Raw genomic sequence first — 20,041 nt, forward strand, 5'->3', positions numbered from 1 at the left:
TATAGCAATCCAAGAAATCATTCCATGCGTAATATAGTCTGTATTTTGCAGTGTTTTCAGGATTTTGCTTAATTCTTTTCTATTTAATAATTCTTCTTCTGGACCTTTTGTTCTCCATGTACATATGCACATATGATATGAAGCATCAATAGAAAAATTATTCTTAAAATGAAGTTGTTATATGATGAACTTCCTGTGTGATGGAGGCTTGATACTGTGCAGGTAACCTCCCTACCTGTAATTAAGTAATGTGAAAGTATTTTAGATAATTGGTGGAGAATATTTCACAGCAGTATGATTAGTTATCTGATTTGCATGGCTTAGGGCTTTATTCCAGAGATCCAGCTTTGACAAGGTTGATTCTTTCACAAGGGATGTCCATGCAGTTCTAGTCTCTGAGAAGCTCTTCAGTGGAAGCCTATCATGCATTATTAAAATCTGTATATTTTTTTCAGGTTAGTTTCTAAAGAAACTAATCAAATCAGTATTTACTCAACCCTTCTAAAAATCTGCTTAAAAAAAAGTGTTCAGTTAGGGTTATTCATGGGACAGGAATCAGCCTGAAGGGTTTGCATTGAATTGTCATTCCTGCAGCATTTTCTCATTTGATGATATCAATGGAAATGTGTAAAAAGCTGTTCAAATGAGGAGGAAGAAAAAAGCATGTGCAGGGTCTGGACTGCTCTTATATTGTACCTTTGTGGGAAGTTCTTAGGGTTCTTAATACTTGAACTCTGAAAAGTTTGATAGTTTTTGCTTTGAATGGTAGACCAAGATACATAACACCTGATAATCCTATTTAAACACTTCCATCCACTTAAGTCCTATTTAAACACCTCCAGTGTTTAAAAGGTAAGATAAGCATGTGATTTTGAAGGATTTGTATTTTCTCATTGGGTTGTCACTTATGTAGATGAAGTCCAGGTATGGTTTTTATCTAGGCCTGACACTGCTCTGTAATAGGGAACAAAGTCCAGCCTCTGGCATCTGACACAGGGATTTTGAGCTGTGAAACCTGGAAGAACTGCTTGTAAAATTAAAAAAAAAAAAAAAAAAAATTAAAAAATATATATTTATATATGTATATATACTTTATACAGTCCACTTCAAAGTACTTGAGTAGCTTTGGTTTTACAGGGTTTCAAATGAATCACTTTCTGGTTTAGCTATTACTCACAGTCAGAAGAAGTCTTTCTCAGTTTCGTTTTAAATAGTTTTGAAATTTCCCTAACCCCGTCACCCCCAAAAACCCTTTATTCTTAGCTTAGTCTTCAGAAAAACACAGAAAGTTACCCAAGAAATAGCAGTGACGAAGCAAGTGGAGATCAGACATTGAACCAGGTTTCTACAGCTGGAGAAGTTGCTGCTGTGCCTCCCGTTCCTGTGCCAGAGTGCTGCTCACACATGACACTACCGAAAGACACTTTTCCAAAGACAAAAGGCAGTCAGAATGCTCTGATGTCAAATATTAAACAAGCACAAGTAGCTGCCAAGCACGTTTCCATATTGGTGCCAATGAGTGATAAGCTTGCTACAAAAAAACACCCTTAGATATCACAGCAGTCACAGAGTATGTCAGCAAAGCAGGACACAGGCAAGCAAAGGGGAGAAAAACCTTCTGGTGTGATTAAACCATTGGATTCAGAAGCTGTAGGAACCCTAAGGGGGAATCCAGCCTCTGGGAGCTCTTAGCACAGGCAAGAAAAGATGTGTTATATATAACAAACACGATCCTGAAGATCTTTTGTGCAGCTGGGTGACCCTTATTAAATGGGCTTTAAATGATTTTTATAGTGGAACTAAAGCAAAGAAAAAGGTCTCTGGGTTTTACTGAAAAGGGAAGGTTTTGTTAAGAGTTAGACATTCCCTCTAGGAGTTAGGATCAGCTCTTAAGGTTTTAATACCTTTATAAAGGGTTTTGCAAAATGGCTGCAATCACATTATATAAATATTTCGCGGAGTGCCTGGTGCCATTGATTCCATGGCTTGGGAAGCCTTTGAACTTTAGTCGTTCACTTTATGGAGCTAAAAGTACTTTTGAGATCTGTTTGAGATAATAGCATAAGCTTTGCGTATGTTTTGCATAGCATTGTAATAAATGCACCAGACACGAGTCCTTGGATTTAGAGCTTCTGGCTGAAACTTTTATTGATAGCAATCTGTAAATAGTATCATCAAGAAGCAGCCGCTGAAAGCGTAAGGACTAGCGGTCCTTTGGTTTAATCAGTGTATGCCCAGCGTGGTTGTTGGTGTTGCAGTGTTATTTTCGTGATCAATCCCTTCTCCTCCCTTTGTCTCTTCTGTAGAGAACTGACCACTGTGACATGAGACCTCCTCACGATATCTGGCCCACCAGAAAGTTCCTCTTTCCTCATGTTTCCCACCACTTTTGTACAACAAAGGCCAGGGACTGTTTTTTCTTGATTTCTGGAGGCTACATTCAGTGCTGTGCCACTTTGCTTTGTCTTTAAAAGCCCAGCGGCTTCGATATCCATCATCTCAGTGAGGCAGCTTCTGCCATCACTTTGCACAGAAGTTGTTTCACTTTTTTTCCGAGGACAATGGCTACATCTCTGATGTCTTACAAAGTCTATTTAGCCTAGGTTTTCGTACACACAAATAATGCCTTGAGATGCAAGGCGTCAAAGGAAAGAGGGTAACAGAGGAGAAACAGAGAAGCCTCCCAGGGCAGCTGTAAAACAGGGACACTGGTTCCTTTAAGAAATTTATAATTTTCTTATTGTTTTTCATCTGTGAGTCTCCGTGGCTCCTGTAACTGTGCTTACAGCAGGCAGGAATATCTGCAGCTTATACCTATGTAGGGTAAGGTTAAACTGGATTTTTTGTTTGAGGTCACATTCTGATGTGCAAACAGGGGACTTTCCTCCCCTCTCTTTATTTAAATTCTCAACAAAAGGATGATATAGGAATCCTGTGGAGAGAAGCTGCCTGCACAGGAGCAAGCATTCAACTCTCTGCTGTCTTACAGTGGGATCTGTGCATCTGAACTCCCCTAACGAACGTGAGCTTCTTCCTAATGAAATGCAGGATATTGGGGTTGGTGCTGGTTGTTACGAACGCCAAGCCCGACATATAACATCAGCTCTAACATCTGTTTGTAGGGCTCTAGCACCCTCTTTCTAGAGTGGCATCCACCTCGTGAAATGTCTCCTTTGCTCCCAGCAGCAGAGACAGTACGAGAACCACAAGCTCAGTCTAGATTCATCTCTGCTATTCAGCATAAATCAGTCCTAAGCGTAAGACTGCCTTTAATATAGGGATCCTGTAGCCTGGCTTCACAAATACATTAAATCCTTCTCTTAAGTACTAATAATACTTAATAAAAATTTTATGAGCAATGTACATTTTAGAGTAAATTTTCATATCCATTTTCATTTTAAAAAGAACATCGAGGAGCAAATGTATTCATGCCAGAACAAAGTAATTTAGTAGAGTCACAAAAATGGCACAGGCCCCCTCTGAGGTAGTAAGAGAACCTTGAGTAGGCGAAGCGACCAGTGGGGATGAGATTCAAAAACTTAATTCAGCATGAAGGACTTGAAAGGGAAGAAATTCCCACCTGCCAGAAAAGGATATTCCTCTGTCTGGCAGGGTGAAAAAGAGCCTGGCTTCATAGCGCTGCCCCATATAGCTTTCTGGAGCTGTACAGCTGGGTTGCTGCCTATAGGTGCCAGCCTGGAGGAGGGACCTTTTTTTTCAGGGCCTCTCAGAGAATTCCTCAGGACCAGCATTAGCTCATGTCTTTGAGGTTGGGGAAACCCGTGGATATCGGGGAGTGAATGGAATTGCCATCAGAATCAAGTTCTCGGATGGGATTAATTTGCTGAAATGTTGACATAAAGTGCAACTTCTGACAGTCTAGGGCAGCCGACCTTCTTCTTCCCAGCTGGTCCTTCAGGAGAGTGACCCACTGCTGGCCCAGTGCAGGTGCTTCGAACATCCACGGCGTCTAAAAACGCACCAGGTACCTTCACTGAGCAACCAAATTGCCATTCTCATGACAATCAAAAAAAAAAAAGAATCTTTTTGTTTTCAGTCTACTGTTGCCAGCACTCCATAGTGGCTGCTTTATTACACTTAAAATGTTGTCCTGCTGTGCTCCTCACTGCAGTTTTCCATGCCCATCTGTTGTCTCTTGTCTCTCTGGGACAAGGAACAGTTGGAAACTACTTACAAATTGTATTTAGATTCACTGAATAGTTCCCGAAGGAGGACAGAGGGGAAGCAAGCCTCTTTTTCCTCTTGACTTGCAAGCCAGGGCTTGTTATGGAATTGGTTGCTTCAGTATTTGGGTAAATGCAATACGTCAGTCTTTTATCCCGAGCAGATGGAAGGCAGAAATGTGAACTTCTCACCTACTGTCAGGCTGCCGAGAAGCCCCTGGTGAGCATTGCTCTTGGTCCTCCTTATTGGAGCTGTAGGAGCCGGGCTGTCCGAAGGGTAATGATGCTGGTCTGGTGTCCAGGGTGGTGTGGGAGACGGAGAGGGGATTTACAGGCTGACTTTTTAAAGATGTTTAATAATTCACACACTTTTACTTATTTGAAGGCAAAAGAAGGTATATTTCCTTTGAATAATTGCGTATGTTGAGTGGAATTGTTCAGGGGTTGTTGACTTTTTTGGTTTTGTAGGGACATGCAAGGGACTTTCTGCGGTATAAATTACTTGCTTAAAAGACAAGCGCAGGCTTGTAGTGGACAGTTTTGCTAATGTTAGTGAATGCAACTTGGGATTTGTTGGCAGGGGCTCAGCAGTGCTAAGTGGATGGAAAATATTGCCGAATTTTGCATCTTAGAATTGAATAGAGTAGAATAATTTCAGTTGAAAGAGACCCTCAGGATCATCGAGTCCAACCATACCCTAACTCTAGCACTAAACCATGTCCCTAAGAACCTCATCTAAATGCCTTTTAAACCCCTCCTGGGATGGTGACTCCACCACTGCCCTGGTCAGCCTGTTCCAATGCCCAACAGCCCTTTCCAGGAAGAATTTTTTCCTGATGTCCAATCTAAACCTCCCCTCGTGCAACTTGAGGCCATTTCCTCTTGTCCTGTCACTTGCTATCACTGTTGTGTTTAAAGTAATCATAGACTTGGAGAAATGGACCTGGAAGAGGCCTCCAAATGTGTGCCCCCCTGCCCCTTGCAAAGGTTGAGCTTGTCTATAAACTGATCCGGACAGGTGTCTGCCTCACCTATCCTTAAAAAATAACGGAAAATGGAGATTTCACGCCCTCACTGGGCAGTTCATTCTACTGTTCAGCTAGCCTTACAGTCAGAACATTTTCCCTCATACCTCACCTAAATCTCCGGTGCTGTAGTTTCAGCCCAGTATGCCCTGTCATATTCTCTGTGGATGTGATGGTGATTTAATCACTTTGATCTTTGCAGCTGTTCTTTAGATATCTGGGAGTGTTGACATTAGCCATGGCCCTAGCTGTTCCCTCAAAACTAAACACTCCTGGCTTGGTCTGGCCATCCCCGCTGTTGGCCAAAGCTCCCAGCTATTCTTGTGTCTCAACTGTGAGTTTTAGTTGATTCTCATCCTTCCCAAAGTGTGGTGTTCAGGTGTGAAACTGGAGATACCATGACCTGAGTCATTGCGGAGATTGCATGTCATCTGTTGAAGCTGCAGATTCCCGTTTAGTTAAATCTGTTTTCAGAGAAGAGGTGTAACCTGAAGTCATCCTGATGTAAGAGATTAAAAATGAAGAAAGAAAAAGAAACAAGGACAGGTCACAAGGAAGTTATTGAACAGAAACCAACACTTTGTGTTAAGCAAATAAACATTTCTCAGTGCTTTTCTATTCGTATGTTTTCTTACCACTTGAACTTCTTAGATTGTAGAATCACTGTAAGCAGGAACTATTTCAAAATATGATGGCAGTTTAAAAAATACAATTTTTGATGTTTAAAATAAGGAGTCATTATGAAAATGCTTGTGCGCTTTTCTTGAAGAGAAGACCACATGGCCAACAGAAAATGTCAAACCATTCACTTTGACTCAGATCGTTTCCATGGAGGTTTAAATAACAGATTAATAAAGATTAAACCCTCTCATTCTCGCACTTGATGCCTTTCTCTCTTGCAGGAATCTTCTTTACGTCTACCCTCAGAGTCTTAACTTCGCCAACCGCCAAGGATCTGCGAGGAACATCACTGTAAAGGTCCAGTTCATGTATGGAGAGGACACCAGCAACGCGATGCCGGTGAGGGGAGGACTCTGTGCTCCATGTGAATGCTGCATGCCACAAGGCAGAGTACACGTTGCAGTCGTAAAATCCCTGTGTTAAAGAAAACCTCACTGAAATATATTTCAAAATAGCAAGTTCAGGGGAATATAAAATGGCAATATTTCAGAACAAAGAGTAGATTTGTGTAGAGTTCGTAGAGCAACAGTGTAGTAGCTAGTATTTTTAATCTGAAGTGTTTGCAGTGGACATCCTTGTGTTTGGAACAGCATCTTTGCTTCCATGCCGAAAAAATGAAAGGTGATACTTATACTTACGTTAGAGCCAGAAGTGACCAGCACTGGGTGAAGATCTGTGTAGGACTGGTTACAGTCATCATTTCTTCAGCCAGATCTGTGTGCATGTGTAACTGGGATTATTAAAACTGTGAACTCTTCAGTGACCGAGTAAAACATTGCATATAAGTGAAGGGGCATGTAATGAGCAGACGTAACTGTACACAGCTTGTGAATGAAACTGTAAATGTCTCTGCAGTATTATGAAAACAATTCTTGGCACAGTCTTACAAGATTTCTTTGTTGTTGTTTTTTTTCTTTTTGGCAGGTCATCTTTGGCAAATCAAGCTGTCCTGAATTTTCCAAAGAAGCGTACACAGCTGTGGTATATCACAACAGGTAAAACACATGGCAGCTTGTGAAAGATGGTGCCCCGTGTGGGTAGTGTGATCCCACCCAAAGGAAGTTTTACTGATGTAAAATTATTTAACAGTGACTATCTACATAGCACCCTCAACAACTGCAGTGGCAGCTGATACTGTTGTTAGAGTTTTGTGATAACTAGGAGGTGGAGTCTTTGTTTGATCTGGTACAAATCAAGAGTATTTTGTCAGGGACTATGATCCTGAGCACGTAGCTCAGCTCAGCAGATGCTGTTAAGTGCAAGCTTCAAGTTAGTAGGCATGAAGATCTGCGTTATAAACTCATGTTAGCATGTACGTTGTGATTTTGATGGAGCCATTTAGGCTTTAATTAGAAACTGGAATTACTTGGTCCTGAAAACAATTTTGTTGAGGTAAGGATTGCTGAATCTGGCCTTGAGGTGTTGATAGTCCTTGTAACTCTTCCAGCGAGAGATGTCCCAGCAGAGAATCCTGTCCTGCAGGCTGGGGGTTATGGTGGTCTCCACCTTGAGACAAGAGTTTATTGCTCATGGGGAGCAGCGAAAATGAAATTCAGAAAATGAAGCTTTAACCCCTTGGGATAGTCCATAAACTTCCTTCCCCCCAGATACGTTAACTCCAAGAAATTAGAGTTGAGCATGAGATAGTAAAGCACATGGTTTGTATGAAGAAAGGCTGTTTGTATGAAGAAAGGCTGAGGGAGCTGGGGCTCTTTAGTTTGGAGAAGAGGAGACTAAGGGGGGACCTCATTAATGTTTATAAATATATAAAGGGTGAGTGCCATGAGGATGGAGCCAGGCTCTTCTTGGTGGCAAACAGTGATAGGACAAGGAGTAATGGGATCAAGCTGGAACACAAGAGGTTCTGCTTAAATTTGAGAAAAAACTTCTTCTCAGTGAGGGTGACCGACACTGGAACAGGCTGCCCAGGGAGGTTGTGGAGTCTCCTTCTCTGGAGACGTTCAAAACCCGCCTGGACATGTTCCTGTGCGACCTCACCTAGGCGTTCCTGCTCCAGCAGGGGGATTGGACTAGATGATCTTTTGAGGTCCCTTCCAATCCCAAACATACTGTGATACTGTGATATTGGTGATTCAGCTGAGCGTCTGGTCTCTGCACAGATCGCCTGATTTTCATGAGGAAATCAAGATTAAGCTTCCAGCCACTTTAACTGATCACCACCACCTGCTTTTCACCTTCTACCATGTCAGCTGCCAGCAGAAACAAAACACTCCCCTGGAGACTCCAGTTGGATACACTGTGAGTGGCTTCAGTCTTGATGTGTTTCAGCACCGGTTATATTCGTAATCCAGTTGTTTGCAATTTTTTCAGCATTGCTGTCAGCTCATGCACCATTGCAGAATTTGACAGTCAAGCTTGCAAAGTTCAAAAAAGCCTTAGAAAAATATGTTTTTGTTTTTTCTTTTGTTAATTCCTTCTCCTTGAAGTGGATACCAATGCTTCAAAATGGACGGTTAAAGACCGGTCAGTTCTGCCTCCCTGTTTCACTGGAAAAACCACCACAGGCTTATTCAGTGCTGTCTCCAGAGGTGAGTTGTTCTTCATGCAGGAGAATACTTCTGTTAAAAAGTGAAAGAATGCGTGTGTGTGTGTGCATGTGTATTTTTAACTCATAGGTTACTTCTTAACTATTGTTAATTTTAGACAGGTGGGTGTGTGTGTTTGTGTGTGGGCACATGTGTGTGATCTGACAATAAAATCAAAAGAAATGGCACTTGTAATTAGAAATGCCTTAGCTCTGGTTTCTGGCACATCCTCAGCTCATCTTTCTGTTAACCTGCAGGTTCCGCTCCCTGGGATGAAGTGGGTGGATAACCACAAAGGGGTTTTCAACGTAGAAGTTGTCGCTGTATCGTCCCTCCACACTCAGGTAAATGTTAAGAGCAGTCATTGAAATAAGAAGAGTTTGATAGTCTTTTGACAGCTGAAACACTGTCAAAGTTGATACTGTGAAGAGTATAGTAATTACTTGTAGTGAAATTACAATCTTATTTTCAGTTCTGAGCAAGCAGACCTGTTATTCCACATTCTGCTGTGAGTATATTTGAGAAATTCTGCTTAAAGCTGTGAGCAGTTTGGCCTTTATTCACAGGGGGTGAATGGCCAACAGCGTTTTCAGACCTCAGACTGTTGTTTTTAATACAACAGATCTAATGTACAGTCCAAGCATATGATGTTTTCTTGTTTTTTCTTTTCCTCTGTGCCTCTTTTGTTTCACCATGTATTTTCCATCTTTCTTTGATTTGGAAAGAAAGATGGCAGTCATTTTGACTAATCATTTCAACTTTAGTTTTATTAGTTCCCAGTATGTCATTTGGTGTTTTTTTGGTGTATTCTATTTGTGTTGTAAATAGTAACATAATTTTAGTACATTTTTGTCTGTTTTACTAACAGTCTGTGTGTCCTCTGTTTTTGTGCTGACAACCTCTGGACATTGGCTGATTTCAGTTGAATTAGACATGTGGTCAGAGCTCTCCAAGATGTTGAGTTTCTGCTAATTTTGTGAGATTAAATGGTCAGGCAGAAGAATGAGGGAGAGAATCCATCCATGAGCGGCAAATCCATAGAAAGCAGAGTTTCCTGCTGATTATAGGTTTTTTTTGCTTGTATGTAGGACCCTTACCTCGACAAGTTCTTTGCACTTGTCCATGCTCTGGATGAGCACATGTTCCCTGTGCGAATAGGAGATATGAGAATTATGGAAAACAACTTGGAAAATGAACTGAAGAGCAGCATTTCAGCTTTAAATTCTTCTCAACTGGAGCCGGTAGTGCGATTTCTTCATCTCCTGCTTGACAAACTGATTCTCCTGGTAGTAAGACCTCCTGTCATTGCAGGCCAAATAGGTATTCTTTTTAAGTTTTATAGAGAATTACATAGCTGAAAGTTTGACACTTCCAATTTTATCATATTTATGTATAAATAAAAAAGTCCAGTTTTATGCTTTATTTTTGTGCCACTAATATACCCTGTATCTTCAAAATAAAACATGCTGGCATTGAGATCGGTGGTGATATACACAGAGTAATATCTAATACAGAGGTTTCCAAGAATGGCTAGTAATTTGATGTCCAAGTTGAGACACCAGAAAGAGGTCTGGCTTTCATCAGCTGGGTGCAGCATTTTCTTAGTGCCGGAGCCTATTAAGGTGTCACCACGCTGATATTCGGAAACTAAGAACTTCAACCTTACTAGTCACCTTGGAAAATCGTGAAGTAGGTCAGATAAGAAGATACAGATGCTGTGTGTTCTTCCAGCTATTGTGGGTCTGATACTGTCAGTATGAATCATCATTCCTTTTGCTCCCTGTTATGGGTTATGCTCTGGCAGTATAAAAAAATCTCAGGTGGAAGTCAGGATTAGTTCCTTAGTATTTAAAATGGCAATTGAGAGCTTTTTAGGAAACTTGAGTTTGGACATGCTGCTTTAAATACAGCAATTATTTATTTTGGAAAGGTTATCGTTTTTTATTTTACATTTTAAAGCTCTTTCACTTTTCAAATGTTCTGTATTGGTTTAGTTTGTCTGTATGGAGCATTGAGGACATTAGTGTCTAGTTTTTTACAAAACTGCGATTTACGGTCTCCGGCAGATGTCTGCTTCATCCCTAATTTGTTCAGAATATCTGCCTTGGTCCACGTGTAGATTTCTGTGGTCATTTTTGGAACAGGTTTTTTTCCAAAACAGAACAGAATTGTTCTTTTTGATGCAGCTTATGTTTTGGCTAAGGCTTAAATGGAGGAAATAATTAACTGAGAAAAGTGTGATAAATATCCAAAGGATATTATCCATCAATTAAACAAGGGCTTGATCTCATTACCATTGCAGTTGATGACCAAAGTTGGTCTGATTCCAGAAATCAGACCTAAGTTGATTAAATTTGTTATTAATAAAATTGAAGCTTATCACCTCAACACCTGTCCTCCTGTCAAGCTGTTTATTAGGCCCAGTTCAAACCCCAGGTTCAGTTTTCATGAGAAATGCTTCCTATACTCTTGACAAGCTTCACTATGTATATTTTAGAAGGTGAACAAAATGCACATTTAGGATTTGCTCATGGGTATGTCTACAGTTTAAACCTCCTCACTTATCACTTTCAGTTAACCTGGGTCAAGCATCTTTCGAAGCGATGGCATCCATCATAAACCGGCTTCACAAGAACTTGGATGGGAACCAGGACCAGCACGGCAGAAACAGCCTTCTCGCTTCCTATATTTATTATGTTTTTCGCCTACCAAATACCTATCCCAACTCACCATCACCAGGTATCTCTTTTATTTCGAGTCACAGTTTGTTAAAAGTGGCAGAAATTGCCTGCTGGCAGGTGCTCTGGAGCTCTAGCTGTATGGCTGGATCCCAGCCAAGCCCTATTATTAACTTTCTCTACGATCCACTGTAGTCATTTACAAGATGAGTTTAATTACAGTTAGCCATGTCAGAACTGTTTGATGATTTTAAATAACAGTATCACTACTGAAAAACTGCGAGGTTAAATTATGGCAAAATACTTGGTTTTTAGTTTTGTTTTCAGTGGCAAGTAGACAGACATAGAACACTCCTGGCCTCTCCTGCCTCCCTGTCTCCCTCACTAGTAGTTTTGAACTTTCGTCCAGTTCCAGCAAAAGTTGATATGCTGGCAGAGTAGTGTGATATTCTTGAAAACTAATGTCTGCGTAAGGGAGGGAAGCAAATTAATTCCACCCTTGCTGAGAACAAGGGATGTATCTGCATGGGGAGGAGGCAGTGTGAGTGACAGCCACAGAAAACTGGGCTTTGGAAGAGCTATTGTGCACAGCACTTGCTTCTTGCATGGAGCAGAAAACCTCTGGGAGGGGTTGGGAAGGTTGTGTACTTAAAATTGTGCCCAGTTCAGTGGTTTTTGAGTCTGAGGTCTGGCAAATAGCCCTTTAATTAAAGACATACCTCACACTGGCTGCCTAAATCCACAGAAAGCTTCCTGCTTCCCACAGATTGACAGATAAAATAGCTTTTTAATCCCATCCCTTTCTCCCTGCTGCTTGCCTGGGAGAACCAGGCAGGGTAAGGCACAGGGAAGGTTTCATTACTGGCTATACAAAGGATTTGCTGCCTCAGGCTGGTGTAAACAGCGGGGATCAAGGCTCTGGGCAGTGTTCTAATAGGGATGTTCTTTGATGACATTGCAGGTCCTGGTGGCTTGGGGGGATCGGTGCATTACGCCACCATGGCTCGATCTGCCGTCCGACCAGCGAGCCTGAACTTGAACCGCTCGCGGAGCCTCAGCAACAGCAACCCAGACATATCTGGGACCCCCACCTCGCCGGACGATGAAGTTCGCTCCATCATTGGCAGTAAGGTACGCGGGCGCCACTGAGGGTCTTGCGGGAACTTCAGCATCTTTTATTTAACCTTTAACGAAATAACGGGGAAGTTTCTGTGGTGTTTTTTTTTTTTCTGCGAAAAGATGTTCTTACTAATGGCTCCTTCTCAGACTTTTTCTGTCAGTTACTGATAACACTCCTGAAACTCCACTCCTTGAAAATAGTTGCTGATCTCTCTGACTTGCTGGAGACCATCCTGGCAGCGTTAGTTCCATATGTGTGGTGGCCAGGGGCAAGAGAATGGATTTACCACCTCACTTTACACAGGGCCAGCTGCTGTATTCTCTCACCAGCTCTGTTACATCTCCCCAAATCTTACATCCTCTACCTTCTTGCCCTGTGGTCCCACACTTGCCTCCCAAACCAAAACTCTCTCTTCTCCTCTGCGTTCAGCACTAACTGCTGCTCAGATGCTTTCTCTACTACTCATGTCCAGAGCAGATATCATGCACACAGCAGGAGTATTCCTGCTCCCTGCACAGGCCAGAGAGGATTTTGGATGGTTAGTGAGTGAGCCATAGTCTGGCTGACTGAGCTGCAGTGTGAACTTACGGTGTGATAACTGCACCCACCATGGCTCCCCCCACCTATAAGTGACTTTCGTAGAATCACAGGATGGTTTGGGTGGGAAGGGACCTTCCCAGCTCCCCCAGTGCCCCCCCTGCCATGAGCAGGGACATCTTCACCAGCTCAGGTTGCTCAGAGCCCCGTCAGCCTGGCCTGGGCTGTCTCCAGGGATGGTTCATCCACCACCTCTCTGGCCAACCTGGACCGGTGTTTCATTGGTGCAGAGCATCTGGCATGGTCTTACTTTGGCTTTTAAGAGCTCAGTATATGCAGAAAGGCCCATCCCTCTCTGGTGACTTCCCAGTACACAGGACTGCTACAGTTCTGATTTGAACACTTCCCTCTTGTACCTAAAATATGTGGGATGAGCCAGCACAAACCTGCTGTGTGGGTAATTCCCTTCCCTGAGAGGGCTGCCTTAGCTTGATTGGGGTTCTCTTTTTTAATCTTCAAACTGTGATAACTTACACCAAGGTGAGGCTTTCTTACCTGTGACCCATCGCTCTTCCGGCACAGATGAATTCCTGAGCCCTTTCAGAGATCTGTTACGTTCGATCCTTTGGAATCAGTGAGCAAGTTCATCAGTAAAGCCATCAGCCTGACCAGACAGGCTTGGCACTGCTTGGTCCTGGGTTTTATAAGAGCAAGAAAAACATACTTTCAGAAAGAGGTTACCAATTTTAAATTAATAACAACATAAGTTGCTGACCAAATAAGAGACTGAAGAAGTGTGGGCAGGCAAATCATTATTTCTTACATCAAGGTTTGGACTTAAAAGTCTTAAAATATTTTAAAGACCACTTCAGTATCTTGCTAATTAAACAACCCTGACCTTTTGTGAAATGCCATAGGCACTGATGTGCATATGGAATTTACACAGGCTATCAGAAGTTTAATGCATGCTGGCTTAGTGAATAATGTCACAATACAAAATGAAGAGAGCTTTTCTTCTAGAGATGTACTCCAGGCTTTAAAGAAAATCCTATTCTGTGGATAATGGTTAAGGGAAAAGTTTCCTTTAGGGCAGTCTGAGCGTCAGAAATTAAGCTCAGTCCTGACTACACAGAATTTTGGTTGAACAGAATTTTTTTCTGCTTGTTAGTAGACAAAAGTAAGACACTTCTTGAGATCCTGAAGTGAGTAAAAGGGTGCAATAATTCCGGGTCTGTTTCTCTGAGTAATGGCTTAGGCACATATACCCAAATAGGGAACCCGAACTTCAAACTAGAATTTATCGTGGGAGATTTCTGCTTTAAAAATAAGTCAATAAATAGTGTTTTGTTGTTTGATGGAAGTTTTTGGAGTCCAATCCTAAATTGTTTTTTATTGTAATGTAAGATATTTGATAAGTTGAGTCAATATGCTTTAAGTCTCCCCTATATCAGCTTCTTTCTTAATTCCAAGAATTTGAATAGCCATCCCCTTTACAGAATTTGGAAGATTTCTGTTTATTTTCATAACAGAGGAGATTTCAGGCCTGTCACTTATTTTGCCTTCATTTATTAATTGAGCCCATGTGCTAAAGCAAATTTATTAAGTGTCTAAAAAGACCTGTGATAAGATTTTAAATGTTCCTGAAATGTTGGAGATGTGCTGGGAAGACAAAGAATTGTGGAGTTTCATTGCTCTGACGGGATTTTCACAAACATGTGTTATGTTCCTGCACAGATCCGGCTGTGCAGGTTGAACCCCAGAGATAGAACAGAATTTAATAGCAGTGTTGTGAACTCCTGAGTGACTCTGTCAAGCAAAAGGAAGAAGATCCTGTACTCTTACTTTCCAAGGGGGAAAAATCTTTCCCTTTTCAAATTTTTACAAAATGACTTCTGCTTCTGCAAACACAGTATATGTTCAACTTTATCCTCAAGACCAGAGCAACTTGATTAGAAAGCTTGTGAGCAGAATTGTGAGTGTGATAACGGCATTTTCAAAATTAGACCTGATTTTACAAAACATAAGGTTAGTTCAGCATTCTGCGAAGTCCTTTCGGCTTTAATTCACTGTGAGCAAAATAAAGCATGTTTATGGGTCTGAGCAGGGCAGAGAGCTTTGATTTATTTCTTTCAAAAAGTAACTGAGATTAAAATTCTCTCTTTATGTGTGTTAAGTATTTTTTTATTGGACATATTAAGCAAAATTACAGCATTGCTGTACTCTAAATAGAGTATAGCTCAGTGGATTAATGGTTCGAATCCCAGGATACAGCTCTCACGCTGGGTTCAACCTTGAGGTGGATTTTTCTTGGCTGAGAGAAGCAGATTGTTGGGCTTGCTGGACTTTGCAGCTGGTGATAATCGCTGCAATGAAATGGGCTGCACCTTTGCTTCATGGATTGGGAAAAAGCCCTAAGTTGGCACAGAAACCGGGATGAAAGCTATCGCTCAGGTGAGGGTTGAAATCCAGGTGTGGAATTTATAAGGGACTGCTATTTGGCTGTGGCATTGCAAAACTGCCTCTGTTAGAACTGGTTCCAGGGACCCAGGAAAATCCATTGCATCCCACTGAATGTTCCTGACTTGGGAGCAGCCTGGATGACAAACACATTTTAATATTTCCATTTTGTATTTCTGAGTGGCTTGAGAGGAAAAGGGAGCAGAGGGAGAGGAGGGATCCACAGTCATTTTGCCCATATGATCCATTGCAGGAGTAGAACTTGAAGTACAAAATAGATTGAGCTTTTAAAAAGCAGGATGATTTTTCCTTGGTTCCAGAAAAGGTGTGTGCTCCTTCCTCTCTTTGCCACACTGCCCAGAGAAAATAGCCAAGTTTCCACATGAAATCGTGTTTGCAGGGTCACTCTACCAGCAGTGCTGGATTTTTATTCTGTGAGCAGAAAGCCCTGTGAGAGCTGACAGGTTCTTTGAAGTGTTTCACCATTTCCGTAGGATTTGTAGAGCTTATAGACTGTGGGCTAACGAGTAATCTACCTTAAAAGTGCTGGAAACCTCAGAGAGCATCCTTTGTGGTTTTCACATCTGTGCACCAGTTTCTGTCACACTGTAAATCACAGCTGGCTCCATCTACTGAAACAAATTGGTTTAAACTGACCAAAGTGAGATTTTTTTTCAGGAGGAGGAGCGTTTTTGAATGTCAAAAGTTACAATAGGAGGGGTTGGACCAGAGCTGTCGACAGTATTAATGTGGTGTATGTGTGTGATGAGATATAAAATAATCCTCTGAACTAAAATGTCTCAAGAGACACCCGAGAATTCAGGCTGCTTTAACAGCGCTAACTGGCGACGTGTTAGCTGCTTTGATTACTTTTAAGGACTAAACTTTGACTACTGTATGGCATGCAACATGTAATATTTCTTTCCTTTCCCAACTGCTTTCTATTACATGCCCAGGGTTTAGACCGCTCCAATTCCTGGGTAAACACTGGTGGTCCAAAAGCAGCCCCATGGGGATCCAACCCCAGCCCAAGTGCAGAGTCAACACAGGTGGTGTCCTCGGGAGAGGTTTTTCTGGATTTGTTTTCCCTGATGTTTCCTTGTAGCGTATCTTCCTTTCAGTGTACACTGTGATTTTGTTGGTTTGTTTTTTTAATTATTATTATTGTTTTTTTTAATTTATTCCTGGAAAAAGCTTTGAGTTTTATTTTATAAATTAGCATCTTCTCCCCCACCACCTCACCACACTGCATGAAAAACCTCAAAGTGCGTGAACGTGTCCCCTTCTTTCATTTCAGTGGTTGCTGGTCTGTGAAATGTAAATGCTGTGACTGCTTTTCTTTTATTTTCTTTTTTTTTTTTCTCTCTCTCTCTCTTTCCTAACACTAGTTTCAGCTTCAGGTGGAGCACATTTCTAAGTGGGAACATTAATCACAGCTTCATAGTTTTGTCCATGTTTGCCATTTCTTTTGATGTTGTGAACCATTTTGCCATTTTCATCAAGCATTTAGTATTCATAGTCAAGTAATCCTTCATGACTGTTTGAGTGGAATATTGTTAAACCAAAATTGGTACCCATGTAAAATTCTCTCTTAAAACATGTAAATTTAAGTGCTGGAACCAGTGACTAGGGCTGATTGTATCTGTTCTGTGCTGCAAAGTATGAAAACTTCATAGCAGCTTCAGTCAGAAAGACTTAATTTATTTAGCGCCCGTTGCCTGCTGCTTTCCACTGCATGGTTGCCTTGAACATACCTCTCAACTGTGCCTCCTTTCCAGTTTATCGCTTATCCAGAATTAGCCTGAGTTCACTTGCACTCACGGCAGATTATTTCCATCAGAACCAGAACTTCAGTAGTTTTCTCATTCCCTGTGCCAGTAGCAGCATCGCTCTGGGGCACATCCCCACATGCTCGGTCGCTGGTAGATTGAGAGGTATGGGCTGAAATTACAACTATTACCGCCTTGGACATATGCATGTTGAGAAAATACAGCGATTAAAAAGTTTCATGCTTTGCAGCATTAAGTGTCTTTGTGCATAAGAACATGCAGTTATGTAAATAGCCTGTATGTCTTAAAACAGTAAAAAGTACTGTCTTTTTGTTTAAACCAGATCTGTAAGTGAATGAGAGTTTGAGAATGCGTAAAAAGGTGTAAAGACAGTAAAAGCCTACAGTTGGAACAGTATTTTTTTAAACGTACGTTGTCCTTGAGCTGCAAAACCCATCCACAGCAAACTTTAATGTCCTGTCATCATTCATTCATCTCCACTCCGTAGGCTACGGATCGAAGTTGTAATCGTATGTCTTCGCACACTGAGACGTCAAGTTTCTTACAAACATTAACAGGACGATTACCAACCAAAAAGGTAGATTTCAGTGAAGACAATTGATTTTGTGGGGCAGGGAGGTCAAGTCATTCTGAAAACATGATGCAATCTATTATTTTATTTATAGCCTGAGTTTTTCTGAGGTCATTAGGAACTGCTATTGCTTAACACCTCTGAATATCCAGGCTGTAGTGAATATGAAGTATTCTGGCAGAGTTGAATTGGGAAGAACAAAAATGATCAGGAGTAGCTTGTCTGATTTAATGTCCATATTGTTTGGAGCCAGTTTGTTGCTGGCTTTCAGAAAATATGAATAGCACTGTCTAGACATGTAAATGATACATTTTTGTGTGCAAAATTATAATGCGTTAGCTGACAAGATCCTAAAAAGATCCCGACAAGATCCTAATACATGTCAGAAAGGCAAAACGCCTGACTTTTGTGTAATGAAAATGTGATCACTGCCAACGCCCAGTCTGTGGGTTGGTCCTCCCGAGAAAAGAAATCAAAAAGCTGTTTCTTAGCCCCATGTTTCTTTCCTGCTGTTTAAAGTCCTTTCTCACATATAACTGTGTACAAATTGCTTTATGTGTCCACTTTTTACTCCTTTTTCCTGCAAAAATCAGACCAGGCAGAAAGGTAGACTTTTAAACTAAACTCATTTAAGCACCAAACTTTTTTTCTTTTTGGGGTGGGCGGGTGGGTGGAAAATTCTTTTGACACTTGAAATTCAATTTTGGAGCGAGATGCTGTGAAACGTTTCTCACATCACATATCATAACATCGTCCTTCATCGTTAGCCGGGGATTTCTTTAAGGGATGCCACCACTGCTGTCACGTTCCCAGTTATTTATTTTGCTTAACCTCACTGTTTGCCACACTTCCCATGGACCGTGCTACCATTTCTCGTGCGAACTTTTTTGCGAACCGATCATGGGGCTCGAACTAACTCTGGATTTAATCTGTGTAGCTTTTTCACGAAGAGCTGGCCTTACAGTGGGTTGTGTGCAGCGGGAGCGTGCGGGAGGCAGCCCTACAGCAAGCCTGGTTCTTCTTCGAGCTGATGGTGAGCAAGCTGGAAACACCTCACTTATCGCCTTACTGTTCGTAGTTTAAAACACAAATGGCAACAACTGCAAGTGACTTTGCTGTAATTTATATTCCTATAGGTGAAGAGCATGGTGCATCATTTGTATTTTGCTGACAAACTGGATGCGCCAAGAAAGAATCGTTTTCCTGAGCGTTTCATGGATGATGTAACTGCTTTGGTCAGCACAATTGCCGGTGATATAGTCTCTCGGTTTCAGAAGGTAATGTCAAACAATTAAACTGAACCCCAGTCAGAGCTCAGGCACGAGACCTGCTGCATGTTTGCTGATGCCTCAACCAGGAATTGTTTGAAAACATACAGTCTTCTTCATTTTCTTTCCTATTTTTCTCTTCCTTCTCTCTAGGATACAGAAATGGTTGAAAGGCTCAACACCAGTCTTGCGTTTTTCCTCAATGACCTGTTGTCTATCATGGACAGAGGATTTGTTTTCGTTCTTATTAAGACTTGCTACAAACAGGTGAATATAGACAAATATTGTGACTTAACTGTGAACCATAGCATAGCCTATTACTCTAATTTTCTTTGGACAGGCAGTAAAGTATGGACACAGAATTCTGCTATTCAAGACTTTTTAGAGCAAGCAAACCATTCTCAGTAGTGATATAGAGTTTACACCCTTCTGGTTGCACTCCTAAATGTGAATGGAAAGTAGCTTCCTTGAGTGAATGGACATGCAGCAGGGAGGAAGAATCATTCTCTCTGCTTACCACGTTTAGAGTAATTGAAACAAAAAATAGTAGGAGGTTTTGTGAGGGAGCTCAGACTATCATGGTTTGTCTCTCAAGGACACATTTACCCTGTATGATCCCACTGATCGCCAAACTCCCCTTCCATCTTTCTGAGGGTGCATGGTCTCCTCCCCACAAGGAAAATTCCTGCATTATGCATTGGGAAGCTTATTCGCAGTGTTGTGGCAGGGAAATTCCCTCAGACCACAAGGTTTCATCTGACTACAAACATCCGTGCTGACACCGTGTCCAAGGAGATGAGGAGGTATCAGGAGTGGAGGCTTTGACTCATTTTTGCTGCAGAGTCTAAAACATTTTATATAAGGAGCAGGAATAGCAATTGCATTTGAACTTTGTTGCCTACTCTGTTCACCAACCCGCATCTTCGACCTGTTAATGCATCGCACTGCGTGATCCTGCTTCTCACAACTCCCTACTTAAATCACTAGGATGTGGCTGTCATATATAAAGCACATAGCTTTTCATCTGCTTAGTATAAATAGCACTCTTATATACATCTTGTACTGATATATGTGCCATTGGCTGGGATGTATATCCCTCCTGCACATCACAAGTTGAATCTGTGTCATGAAGAAGTGATGTGGATGTGACTATTTAATGATATCAAGCTCTTCAGTCCTTGATT

The 20,041-nt window shown here is 41.5% G+C and overlaps 1 protein-coding gene across 22 annotated transcripts in view; it reads left to right on the forward strand.

Moving 5' to 3' along the window:
- The window catches only part of DOCK7 (dedicator of cytokinesis 7), a 113,244-nt gene that overhangs the window by 60,178 nt on the left and 33,025 nt on the right, over positions 1-20,041 (forward strand). For 11 of the 22 annotated variants that reach the window (XR_010474057.1, XM_065070885.1, XM_065070887.1 and 8 more), the window contains 13 exons: positions 6,112-6,229; positions 6,815-6,885; positions 8,011-8,149; positions 8,338-8,439; positions 8,694-8,780; positions 9,525-9,756; positions 11,011-11,175; positions 12,076-12,245; positions 16,185-16,277; positions 17,506-17,595; positions 18,527-18,622; positions 18,726-18,866; positions 19,011-19,124. Coding sequence is in view for 21 of the 22 variants with exons in the window: in XM_065070885.1 (XP_064926957.1) it covers positions 6,112-6,229; positions 6,815-6,885; positions 8,011-8,149; positions 8,338-8,439; positions 8,694-8,780; positions 9,525-9,756; positions 11,011-11,175; positions 12,076-12,245; positions 16,185-16,277; positions 17,506-17,595; positions 18,527-18,622; positions 18,726-18,866; positions 19,011-19,124 (1,618 nt within the window). In the remaining variant the exon portion in view is untranslated. The remainder of the gene's footprint in view (positions 1-6,111; positions 6,230-6,814; positions 6,886-8,010; positions 8,150-8,337; positions 8,440-8,693; positions 8,781-9,524; positions 9,757-11,010; positions 11,176-12,075; positions 12,246-16,184; positions 16,278-17,505; positions 17,596-18,526; positions 18,623-18,725; positions 18,867-19,010; positions 19,125-20,041) is intronic. The other 11 variants (XM_065070877.1, XM_065070878.1, XM_065070879.1 and 8 more) reach the window with 3 other exon arrangements.

This window comes from Columba livia, chromosome 8 (genome assembly GCF_036013475.1).
Source record: "Columba livia isolate bColLiv1 breed racing homer chromosome 8, bColLiv1.pat.W.v2, whole genome shotgun sequence".
Classification (NCBI taxonomy): Eukaryota; Metazoa; Chordata; class Aves; order Columbiformes; family Columbidae; genus Columba; species Columba livia.